At 40.0% G+C, this 13,172-nt stretch overlaps 1 protein-coding gene across 1 annotated transcript; it reads left to right on the forward strand.

The window, feature by feature from the left end:
• The first annotated feature begins 191 nt into the window (after positions 1-191).
• On the forward strand, positions 192-12,755 carry cdc34a (cell division cycle 34 homolog a). Its single transcript, XM_079471840.1, has 5 exons — positions 192-967; positions 6,878-6,964; positions 8,597-8,694; positions 11,238-11,372; positions 11,532-12,755. Exons 1-5 carry the CDS (start codon positions 782-784, stop codon positions 11,755-11,757), a joined length of 732 nt encoding a protein of 243 aa, XP_079327966.1. The 5' UTR covers positions 192-781; the 3' UTR covers positions 11,758-12,755.
• Positions 12,756-13,172: the final 417 nt, after the last annotated feature.

Here is a 13,172-nt window from a genome sequence, read left to right on the forward strand (position 1 = left end):
TGGATTAACAATAATCATAAAACAGGATTTTTAATGTCATGTTAATACTGCTTGATTCTTTTTATCAAAATTGTTGACATGTATTGACCTTTGTTTAAATCCGACATTGTGACAGCCCAGCGTGGTTTTACCACTAATAGTTAAACTATGATTAACTTTCGTGAGGGATACTTGTTAACAAGGCTTGCCATATTCCCATGCATGCCATGTACAACTAAAAGTCGATGTTTCACGTACTTAGTCGTTTGTATTGCTAAAGCATGGTCATGTTAAAGGTATTGTTTGTGTTTTTACTCCCCGGATTGAGCAACTTTGTACAGGACTAGTGCAGCTCTGCTTCCTATTGGTTGCTGGAGGCGTATTAGGAAGGACGTGAACTACAGCTGCTGGCAAAGTGTCCTATAGTGCGACGGCTGGGGGAGGGAGAGCGAGACTCCTCGAGCAAGCTGCCATGTATTGCATATGTTTACCATCTCTTAATTTAAAACACGTTTAATGTCGTTAGATCGAGGGCACGTGGCGGATCGTCAAAGACAGCTAACGACCTAAAAAACCCTCGAGAGAAGCGCGTGCTCGCCAGTCGTAGATTGTCATCGCGTCAGTTGATTGATCGCGTTTGTTGGCTCATCGTGGACGAGTTCAGCTTGTTTGGCTATCGATCGCGATAGCGGGCAGCTCGAGCGTGTTTTCAAACCCACGAAAGTTGTTTGCGGGGTGATTTGCGACTCCCGAGTGTCGAACAAGCCCGGCTGATCCAGGCCGACCGCTTGTGTGGGGTATTATGGCTCAGCGTGGACCGCATCATGTTGCGAGTTCTCAAAAAGCGTTAATGTTGGAGATGAAAGGTCTCCAGGACGAGCCCGTGGAAGGCTTCAAAATAACTTTAGTCGACGAGTCGGACTTGTACAATTGGGAAGTTGCGATTTTCGGACCTCCCAACACTCACTACGAAGGGGGGTATTTTAAGGTGAGTGGACATTTACTACAACTAAGAGTTAGTGGTGTCTTGACGTCGGTCTCGATGTGTTTTTTGTAAGATAATGTTTTATTCCCGACGTTAAACGCGTCGCGTAACGTTCGAAAACGAGGGCGGGTCGTTGTTTTGTTCGACTTGTTTGTGACGTGACGTATTAAACGCTACATTGTGTCTCATTTGGAACGCGAACATTTGGTCTGTAAGTTAGCAGATGGAGGAACCGCTCTATTGTTTCTCGTCGTGCTCTACTTTTGTACCCATCGCTGGTTTTCATCTCAGTTCAGGTCCGGTATGTTTCACGGTTTCCGTGCTATTTTGCAGGTTGTTTTAAGGAGAGCTTCGCAAGATGTTTGTCTTGGTCGACTGGTTCAGAACATACTGTCACATTGCACAACACGTATTCCAAAACACAAGCCAGTTAGCCTCGTGTGCTTTACTGTTGAAGAAGAGATTTCCTGTTTTTCAAGTGTGACTGTAATTTGTCCAATTGCAATAAAGCTTTTTTGAGCTAACGTACAAAACATCGAAGTTAACCTCAATCCTTCAAACATTCCTTATTAAAAGGTTTAAAGCGATAAAACACAAAAGAAGATTTTCAGAAATGGCTCTGTGGTTTTGAGTCCTCACAATAGAAGTCAATCACAATAAGGGCCAATGTTGTTTGGTTACCGGCGTTCTTCAATGTATCTTTTGTGTTCTACGCAAGAAAGTCATACACAAGGTCTATTTGGGGGTCAACTATCCATAGGTGCTGAAACCTATTCCTTTAAACTCGTTTTTTTTCTCGTATGTGATTTTACTGCTTCATCCACAGTCCAAAGTCACTCTGTCAGAACACAATGGCAGTTATATTTAGCCTGGCTTCATAGCTATGGCTTTGTGTTATTGGCTTGAATGCTGGCCAACCAACTTCTGCACACAGCAATGCCATTAGCAAATGGCCACCATTGGCAAGTGGAGTTACTGTTTGTTGTAGCATGGGTTGGACTAAAAGCAAATGTGACCAGCCATAGTTCAATCCACACTCTAACAGTGAGCCTTGGCACTCTGGTGCTGTACTCTTAAGAAGAAGGTACTATATTTCCCCATTTGTCCAGTAGAGTCGTCTTGTTGTTGGTCCTCTGGTGAGCTGTGAAAAATGTCTCCCCAGAGACGAAATGCTTTGTGTTCCTGTGTTGGTGTTGAAAGCCTTGTCTGTGCGTTGGTGAGGAGGAAGGAAGCAGGTCACCCCGCCACATTCTCAGCATCCCTTCCAACAGGAAGAGATGAGTAACCGTGTCTTCAGCACATTTAGTTACCCAGTCAAAACAGAGGTTTCCCTTTTTCTTCGTAGAAGCACACTTTTATCCAGAGTGTACGTTGCTAAAGTAGCAAACGTGCGTTCTACCAGAAACACCGAAACTGAAATCTAAGGGCTGGGCAGTAAAAAAAACCTGTTGTGATTACCCGCTGATAGAAAATGATTCATGACTCGTGATATGAAAATTTAGTCATACCTGCTCCTTCTGTAAGTTAAAGAAGATTTGACACATTCATGAGTGGAATCTCTCAAAGTCGGATTCAAGTTCTTACACATGGCATTGAGCTGAGCCTGACAGGAACAAGGTTTTCCCCTGATCACCCAGTAGTTCCACCGGAGCAGGCCCACGCCCAGGCTCCTGGCAGGTGATGAGTGCTGGGCTTGACTTGGCGCACCAGCGCGAGTCATGTTACCCCCTCCTCTCCAGAGGCTGACAGAGTATCACGGAGAAATGAGAGACTGACACTCTAACCTAGAATGTGTTTTGAGAGGTGAGTCAGCATTGCCTCAATCCACAGAAACTCCATTTAACCCCTTTGATGAGATTTAGGTTGTTTGTTTTGTAGGGGGAACATTTCCTTACACTTGGCGTGATTGAGTGCAGGACTCGAAATTGCGATTATTTTAGTCGCATATGCTCTCTAAATTTAACCTGTGCGACCTCCAGATATATTTGGGAGCATTTGTGGGAGTGCACATTTTGTTGCGGTGCGACCTGTTTTTATTTGCTGTACAGAACACGCTAATAACTTCACAAAGTATATGCGTGCTGTGAGCTACAGTGACCGGCCCTGCCATTTATTAAGACAATGTGATTTACCATCCTGCAGCGCTACTTTCTCACCATTTTTCGATGAAAATGCGTGCTAGACGGATGGGTTTCAATGTTATGTATCTGCAGCACCTCGCGCACTAGTTTACTGAAGTCTGCGATGCCAGCAGCGCTTTTGGAGAGCGTAGCGTGCGGCTGAACAGCAGCTGAGCTGTCTGTACCGCAAATACAGTAAAGGAATTGCAAGTTCACATTGCTTTATTTTAAATGCATTCACAGGCAAACCTCTTTAAAAACAGATCATCTGTCTCATACATATGTTTAATGTATGTTAACCGTTTCTCTGTGAGCTATGAGGGTTCAGTCAGTGGAGGAAGGAGGATTGACTATGCAAAAGCATATAGGGTAACCAACCACAGCTCTTTACTAAAAACTTGAAGACAACAAAGTTAACTTTTTTTACTGCCTGTCATTTGAGTTTGTGACGCAACATTTTGCAGTGTTTACATATTGTTCATTACGGCATAATATAATTAATTAAAATGGAAGTTTGATTCAAGTTGATTTTATAATGCCTACATTTTTGCATTTTGTGTTAAGGTCTATTTTCCCTATATATTTCATCAAGGATTTCTTAAAAATTCTAAAAATCTAGTTCTCGTGAGATAAATGTCTTGTCACACCACTATTGTTTTCAAATGAAAAGTTTTCATTAGTCGCAGTTTGGTGTCCAGTTAGTAGTTCTTTCAATAGTTCAAATAAAAAATACACCCAATGGTAACACATAGAAAAATTATTTCAGTCATATCACATTGTTTAATGTAAATGCCGCCATTTCACTTTATTTAATCTTGGAAGCAAACAATCTGAGCAAACAGCAAGACAACAATCAAACCATATGGATATGCTTCTAAGCTTACTGTTCTGGGTTAAGTGTGTTAGTTTTGTATCAATCTTCTTTGACAATGGCACACTGCACACTTTCTGTGTTTGTATTGACCCCTAGTGGACTAGTGCACTTTTTCACGCATGTGCTGTGCGTGGCACGTCTGTGCTGTCTCAAAAAAGGGCCTCACCTGACCGGGGTGGTGATAATTGCATCATGCGGACAGCGTGTATATGAGGAAGTAAGGACGGACGGACGGACCTTACGTCCGCCATAAGAGCTGCATGTGACAGTGCCTCAACTAAAACACTTGACACAAAACTGCAAGTTCGCCCTGTGGCACTTGCATATATATCTTTGAACCTACACCTTGAAATAAACACCTTGGCTATTGCTGAAATTTTAAAATGATGATAATTTACTTCATTACTGTAGTACGCTATAAACCGTGAAAATTGGGCGACTAACATTTTGCTATCATGACAACCCTTTAATACAAACACTTCGTTCGGTTGCCATATTGGTTCGCCCAAAAGTAATTCATCATTTATTCACCCTGATGTTGTTCGAAACCTACAAATGACTTTCTTTGTGTGACGTATATCAAAAGATATTCTTCGAAATGTCTCTGGTTTTGTGTCCATTCAATGGAAGTCAAAGGGATTCACAGTGTTGTTTTGTGACGTTCTTAATATTGTCTTTTGTGTTTGGAGAAGAAAGAATCTTATACAGGTTTGAAATGACTTTTATGGATGAGTAAATAATGACAGAATTTCCATTTTTGGTTGAACTATCCCTTTAATGCCTTGTTTAGGCAAGTGCTCTTTACCGGGTGCTCTAGTTCTTCATAGAGAACTTTATGGCCTTCTAAATAGGCTATTAACCAGCATCAAGGAGACCCCTGTTCATTCTTAACAAGCTCTTGGTATCAACTGATGAAATGGTTGGTATTAACAGAGCAACTTTCTCTCTCGTGCTCTTTGTACATGAGACCGTTTATAAAACTCATTAATTAGGGACATTCTCTCCAACGAAATGCTTCCCCTCAAGGACTTGACCCTCCCTCATCCTATCTAATGTTTCAGCAAGGATTGATAGGATCAAGGACGGAAGGCAAGGAGGCTGATGTAAAGAATTGTTAGAGAATACAAGAGTGTGTTCAAGGAGTTCCTACAGCGATGACCTGGTTTATTTCACTTACCAGACCGGTTTCTATGAGAGTCTCATCTTTTCCTGTCAAATGGGATTGTAGGAGAGAGATTTAATTTTAGGTCGCGCTTCGAGACCGGGATCGTAGAGCAAAAATGTATTTGTTTATTCCAGGCGGAATCACTGTAATTTGCATTGGCTTAAAACAAGTACATGATGTAAAGGAACGCATCGGAGAATTCCCAAATCGGTTACTTGTGTTTAAAATGTACTGATGAGTCAGCTTTTCCAGCTGTTTAAAGAACAATATACTTTGCAACTTACAACCCTGCCAATAGAGGTGCTGAGGGATACAAAGCGAACTAGTTATGGATCATATATTGTAAACGCAGATAAACATCAGCCAAATGCAGTGAACGACCACTTCCTATATAGAGATGGAAAACAGTTATTCAAAACCTCTATTTGACAAAAAAGATGTATCAAGAAATGTCTCCGTGGTTTTCGTGTCCATACAATGCAAGTCATGGGGCGGCAGTGTTGTCACCAACATTCTTGAAAATATCTTCTTTTTTGTTCTTCTGGAGAAAGAGAGCCATACAGGTTTGGAATGACATTCATTAAAATTTTTAGGTGAACTGTCCCTTTAAGCTAGTACAGGTAGTGAGTGACGTCCACAGGAACTCTTGTGTGGCGGGTCATGTACGGTGTCGAAGAGCTTCTGCTAGCTGGCCTGGTGAAATGTAACACCGTCCCCTTCTTACACGGATTCCTACTTGAGGTTTTATAGGTTTGCTTGGCTGAAAGTTGCACTGCACTTCTAGGGTTTCTGGAATCGAGTATCACTTGATATGTACAGGTGCCACTGTATGTGTGTGTGTGTGTGTGTGTGTGTGTGTGTGTGTGTGTGTGTGTTTGCTTTCTGGTTTTGTCCACCCTACCCTTCCCCAAAGAGTTGTCTCTTTGAAGCACACGACAGCTGACCGTGCTAAATCAGCAAATGTGTGGGGGTTGCTGAGTGCTCTATACGTCTGTATGGTTGTTGCCCTCCACCCGCTGTAGTGAAAGGCACCAGGCTCTGCCTGCTACGGATTGTGAAGGACTTGAGTACGTTTGCATGTTGAATGTCCATACATGCAACATGTATTCAGGCATAGGGATGTCACGGACATGGTTCCATTAAGCATCGAGTTAACATTTCACATCAATGAGGTTCACAGGGCGTTTATTAGGGGCGGAAAACTGGCGACTAAACATGTTTTTACACTGCTGGGTTTATGAGAGAAGAGGCCCACTTCTTATTTTGTCTATGCAGGGCCTCGTGAGTTCCAGCGGCGGCTCTGGAGGTTCAACTCTATACTTGAGACCTTTGGGAAAATTGTGCAGTAAATAGTAGAGGATTCAAATAACTCCAGTATCCATGCATGTTTGAGCTGAATTTATTTGTGCTGATGGCATACGCATACAAACTTTTCTATATGTTTCAAATGAGAGAAGATTATCGCAGAAATCACTTAATGTACAGTTTGTTTGCCTTACACATACATTTTAATGTGAAAGTTTGTTGATTTATGAAACGACCAAGTAATTATATAATAAATGTGCAATCGTATCTGTACATTATGTCTATAATTGTGTTTTGATAAGCATTTATGTTTAAAGGTATCGTAGGGATTTTGGTTTCGGTTGCCATTCTGTGAGGTTTATTTGCTCCATATATGAACTTTTAATGACATTGCACAATTCCTGGCAATGGGCTTTTTAATATCTAAACCTGATGAATATTTTTTCTAGGCACGCATCCAGTTCCCAGTTGACTACCCATACTCGCCCCCTGCCTTCAGATTCCTCACCAAGATGTGGCACCCCAACATCTATGAGGTAACATTCCTGTTATATTACTATAACCTCCCTCCTGCATTGAGTTTTGGCAGTAACACTTTACAATATTAGGGTTAACTTTAGTAAATGGGTCAAAGACAAAAAAGGGTTTAAGCATAAAAACCAATAAGTGTAATACTGCTTTAAATTGTTGTTGTTGTTAAAAAAAGTTTTTACTTTGCTCATGACACCATTGTGCCGATGTTTTTTCAATAGGAATTCACTATAAGAAACTCAAAATACCTGTTGCGTTGTTTTCGACTGTTCAAATCGATCAAACCATGAAAGGTGTTCTTATTGTGCAGCGACAGTTGATGCTCATGAAGGGGAAAATGCGAGTATTGAGTGAGAAACTGAGATAAAAGTGGTTTGTAAACCTCAATCTGCAGTTGGGATGGGCCGAGCCCGGATGACTTTCTAATACGCTACGATTTAACGTACCTAAACAACAACTCCGATTTACTGCTCAAGAACATTGTCGTGAACACTAGCTGCAAAGGCCGAGTCCTGATTTAAAATAAGTTTTGCCTCAAGCGTTTCTCCCCCACAGAAGTTCATTATAATGAAACTGCTTAACATACCGAAACAACGGCCGCGTAAAACCAAATTTCTATTAAACCATAACTGTAATAAACACTTACTACTGTTAAAAGAACAAGCACTTATTCCAGGGATAAGAATAGTCTCCCGTTAAGCTCGTTTATCATTATAGAGACACCACATAACATGGTTCAAGGTTTCTTCATCGCTCTCTACTCTCTATTAGATGCTCGTTTTAAGTGTTGAGACTTTTGTTTTTTTTATTTCTCGCGCTATGTTTATTTTTTTGATGGGGACATATTAACATCTTTGACCCAAAGCCATTTGCTTAGATGAACTTACTATGAGCAAATCGTTTTTTTTAACAATAAGAAGAATTAATAAATGCTGGTTGCTAGTACTGTTGTTCATTTTAGTTCACTGTGCATTAACTAATATTTAATTACAACCAACCAACTAAGTAATTAGTTACTTTAATAAATTACTTTTCAGGTTAATAAGTAAAGTAAGGAATCATCTTATTGTTTTCTGTAATTTTATTACAGCTACGTCTGATGTAAACTAAATACTGTGTAATTTGTGTGCAATATTGGAACTTTAAAATGCATGCTTTAATGTATCATTCTCCCATTTGTAATACTTTGGTTGGTGAATAAGAAAACTCTATATAGTTTTATATTTAATACTTATTGGATCGCTGGAAGATGTGCTTTGCTAACGTCTGCAGTCAAACGTGGAAGATTATTCCCCACTGCACTAGCCATAGACACCCTCCCATGAAGAAGCTCTGCCCTTACGCCACTTGTATGTGATGGGAAGTCAATGGATTTGACTGACGATAATGAGTGCACATAAATAATAAAGAAAATGAAGTCACTTCATAAAAAAAACCACTAAATTATTCCTTAAAATGTGATTTTTTTTTTTTCACTTTATTTCATGCTGTCTTTAAGAAATAAATGCACTCATATGTAATGCAATTCAGATTGAATGAATGCGAAAAATAAGTTATTTTAATTGTTTATTTAATAACACACCTGTATAATGGAATGGTTAAGACCGATAAATATTTAACAATTCGTTGTTTTTCAGAATGGAGATGTGTGTATTTCCATACTGCACCCACCGATAGATGATCCCCAGAGTGGAGAACTGCCATCAGAAAGGTGGAACCCCACACAGAACGTCAGGTACAACCTCTCCTCAACACAAATTATTCCCGTTCGAATAACATGATCGTTTTTCCAGGCGCATCACTATTTGATCTTTGTTTATAAATATCCATGACATTTGTAGTTGTTAGGGATGCCACAATTCTTAATATAATATTGAGCCGTTCGGTACGACCTCGGTTCAATACGCAAGAGTGAATTCTGGTTTTGCGTTTTAATCATTTCCGTGCACTTAATTACTCTCTGAACTGGCTCTGTCTGTGTTTGTCGGTGCGCGGAGAGATAAACGCTTCCCCACGGGTAAATATCTAATGGTAAGGGATGTGCACGAGTTTGTACTGTACGGGATAACAGCACTTGTTACACTAGAATGGCCTGACTGTAGTCCAGACCGGTCTCCCATTGAAAATGCATGACGGGTTATGTAGGGCTAAATAAGACAACGCAGAGTACCCCAGACTGTCGAGCAACTGAAGTCGTACATCAAACAAGATAGGAAAGCGAATTTCACCGACAAAGCTTCAACACTGTGTCGTCAGTTCCCAAAAGTGTTGTTAAAAGGAAAGGTGATGTAACACAGAGGTAAAAATAGCCCTGCTCCTTTTGGAATGTGTTGCAGTCATCAAATTCAAAATGAGTGAATATTTGCTAAAAACAAAGTTTATATATTAAATATTGTGTTTAGTGGTGTATTCAATTAAATATGGGTCAAAAAGAATAAGCAAGTCACTCTATTCTGCTTTTATTTACATTTTACGTCCCAACTTCTTTGTAATTGGGGTTTGTAGAATATCGTGAAAAAGCTCTATTTTTTTGTCACTCATTTCAGAAAGTAAAACCAATATATTATAGAGATTTATTACACACATAATCATCAATATTTCAAGAAATAAAGGCTTGAAATGTTTCACTATGGCTTACAGAAAATGAAAACATTGTGTTTTCTGAAGTCCACAGTCAACGCAGCCATCTACCTGGAAATTGTAGAGCACTTCATGCTTCCTATTGCTGACAAGCTTAATGGAGAAGCTGATTTCATTTTCCAGCAGGACTTGGCACCTGCCCACAGTGCCAAAGGTACCAAAAGCTGGTTCAATGACCATGGTGGTAATGTGCTGGATTGGCCGGAAAACCCGCCTGTCCTGAAACCCACACAGAATCTATGGGGTATTGTCTATAGGAAGATGACACACCAGATCCAACAGTGCAGATGACCTGAAGGCAGCTTGAAATGTTTCACTCTGTGTAATGAATCTATATAATAAATAAATTGGTTTTACTTTCTGAAATGAGTGACAAAAATATTGACCTTTTTCACAATATTCTAATTCATTGAAATTTTACATTTCACTGCAACTAATGTTTTTGAATTTGGCCTTAACACAAGACTGGCACCATTTTGCATACCTAAATCCTGCCTGTAAATAAATTTGCATGGATGCTTTTTTGTTTGTTTTAAAACGTGCTGTGATTCCTTGGTTACCTTTGTTGAAATAAATAGGCCTACCTTGTTTGCATCAATAAATAAGACACACTGACCATGAATGACCAGAAAAACGATATTTATATGCGACGCTGATCAGCAGAATATCTTCCTCCGATGACAGTCGTGTAATAAACTGGGAAACAAGCACTACAATGGATCCGTCTTTGTTTGCGGAGTATTTTTTAGGATCTTAAGTCGGCATGGAGGTACTTTGTTTATAGTGTTGATAATAAATAAAACCAGGTATTCTTGTCAGTTTTGGGTTTTGTTGACCCATATACAGGATATAATATGAATGCGTTATGAATATTTAATGATAATTATAAGCTTGATGTGAAATTGTGAATAAATAAATAAAAATGTAACAAATTACATCATTATTAACTTAATATAAATATTTGAATATGGAATTATTGAAAAATGCCCATCCGTACTAATGGTGAGTGGTGCTGGAGCAGTGAAGCACGGCTGCCTGCAACACGAGAAGCAATATAATGCGCATGAACAGACACGGGTTGGCCTAGCTTCTTTATTGTATGCGCTTTGTACCAAAAGGACAATGCCCAAATTTGCACCCTGTTTTGCCCTCACCCAGCACATGCGTCTACAGCACCATGCCGAAGTCCGTTTAACAAAAGTCATGACTCTTGGCGGCCTTTCGGTCAGCTTATTACGTCATAGCAAGAGCGCTTCTGCTTTGCATTTATTGTAATGGCAGTGGCGCTCCTTGTTACAATATAGTATCTTTGGCCTTGGCCATTGAGCGCTAGTGTTTGCAGTGTTCAATGAGCACCGCACATTTGTCTGTTTACTTCGTTTGCATTACGTCATTTGAAATACTCCTGATGCGCAAAACCTCGCCAAGGAACTTATTTTACCGACATGTTGAACGGTAAACCAAGAACTGCTGTGAGCTGCCAGTGTAAATCTGTACATTTTTGGGGATTGCACATGCCCATGTATAAATGTATAGGATAATGCAATGTAAGTCGCTTTGGATAAAAGCGTCTGCCAAATGCATAAATGTAAATTAGTTGAATATAATCAGTTGATACTGTGATGACTTGCCTTTCAGGACTATTTTGTTGAGCGTTATCTCGCTGCTGAACGAGCCCAACACGTCTTCGCCGGCTAACGTGGACGCCTCAGTCATGTATCGCAAATGGAGAGACAGTAAAGGGAAAGATCGCGAGTACGCAGAAATTATCAGGTTAGATATATGTTTACAAATTAACAAAGAGTTTGTGATCTTGAAATATCCAGACGTGGCTTTGCGATTTTCTAAATGAATGAATGAATTAACATTAAATGCTGCGTGCATCATTCATGATGGTGTTTTGAGGGTTGTGCTCATGATCTCCATACACAGGAAGCAAGTACAAGGCACCAAAGCAGACGCTGAGCGGGACGGTGTTAAGGTGCCCACCACGCTGGCAGAATATTGCGTTCGTACCCGTGCCCCGCCTGCCGACGAATGCACCCTATTCTACGATGACTATGATGATTATGATGATGATGATGACTTAGATGATGAAGAGGAGGATGGGGAGGACTGTTGCTATGATGAAGATGACTCCGGGACGGAACAATCTTGATCCGCACTTTCCAAACCTGAACTTTTCACCCCCCTTGTTTCTTGACCTTGTGGTGTAGTTGCTTTTAAATCTTCAATTCAAGAGGACTATTTTCTGGTTATTTTTGGTTTCCGTCTCAGACGTCTGAGGACATTTTTACCTAAGATCACTGACTGCGCAGACAGCGTTGCGCTGACTCAAGATTTTGTGATATGAGGCTTTTGGAGATGAATTTGCGGAGGTTATCGATTTATCAGCAAAGCGTTCCTGTCCTTCTGGTCGAGCTAAATAAATGAGCCCTCCGATATTTTTGAGGGTTTGTTTTGTCTCATTTTGGGGGGCAGGTTGGGTTCAACCGATAAATGCTAGAGTTCGGTTCAGTACATCCGTCTTTATTTAGAAACAACTTGCCTCTCCAAGGCACCTGATCTCAGGTTTTCAATGTCTATGAATAACCAGTGTCTAAGGTGGATAAAATAGCTAATACACATTCTCAGGGCTACTGCTTCTATAAAACGCAGTGCAACGCATCTTCGGCCAAGGATTGTGTTTCTGAAGAAGCTTCTCCGATAAACGTTTTCTCCTCCAGACGCTTGGTTGATGCATTATAAAAAGATCACAGCATTCAAAGCTCTTTACCCCCGCTCAGTCTTTCATTTTATTCACAATCGTGTCATTTTGTTTGTGTGTCCAATTTTTTAGGGTTGAGGTAGATTTGTGTAAATGTTATTATTAGCTGCTCTTTCTGTTTAGGATATTTTAGATTTTGTTCTCTTGTCTTTTTTCATTTTAAGCTTTGCAGTGACTAACGTTTAAAAGCTCAAACTCTCCTCAGGAAAATGAACTCCGTTTGGGAGATCGATATGTTTGTGGCCGACCCTTTGACACCAGCAGACTCTTTCATCAAATTCATATGCACACTGGGGGTATTTTGGGTCACTTTCCCCTCTTGTTTGTATTTTTCTTTTTGTTATTACTTGTAAATCTATTTAAAGTCTGAATAAAGATCTTTATTGGGATTGCTTGGATTTTTACATACACTACACTTGATTCTTAATACTGTGATTCTAATGTTTTTATGATAGTTGTTTGTCCTGAACCATTAAACCGCCTTGCTTTTTCAGCATCCTCTGCGTATTTGACCCCAGTTCAACAGGGACTATATTATACGGAGATTCATCTTCTTTTTACACCGAGGACAGACTCGAGGACAGACTCTTACACAGCTAATACAGTAGATGCAAACATTCCTAAATGCTCAAGAAGGCAACGCGATACATTTAAAATCAGGTGGGTGTAAACCTCAAAACGATAATTGTTGTCAATTGTTATTTTGTCTATTGGGAAACATGTCTATATTTTGTAGCTTTTGCAGGGTGATTATACATGAAAGTTATTTAAACAAAAGAACGTAAACAATTTTCAGATTTCGCATG

This window comes from Barbatula barbatula, assembly GCF_947034865.1.
Source record: "Barbatula barbatula genome assembly, chromosome: 13".
Classification (NCBI taxonomy): Eukaryota; Metazoa; Chordata; class Actinopteri; order Cypriniformes; family Nemacheilidae; genus Barbatula; species Barbatula barbatula.

Excerpts from the sequence above, each read along its gene's own strand:
- cdc34a (XM_079471840.1), top strand. The coding sequence starts at position 782 with ATGGCTCAGCGTGGACCGCATCATGTTGCGAGTTCTCAAAAAGCGTTA. Across the intron at positions 6,965-8,596 it reads GGCACCCCAACATCTATGAG|AATGGAGATGTGTGTATTTC; the intron begins GTAACATTCCTG and ends GTTGTTTTTCAG. Across the intron at positions 11,373-11,531 it reads GAGTACGCAGAAATTATCAG|GAAGCAAGTACAAGGCACCA; the intron begins GTTAGATATATG and ends CTCCATACACAG.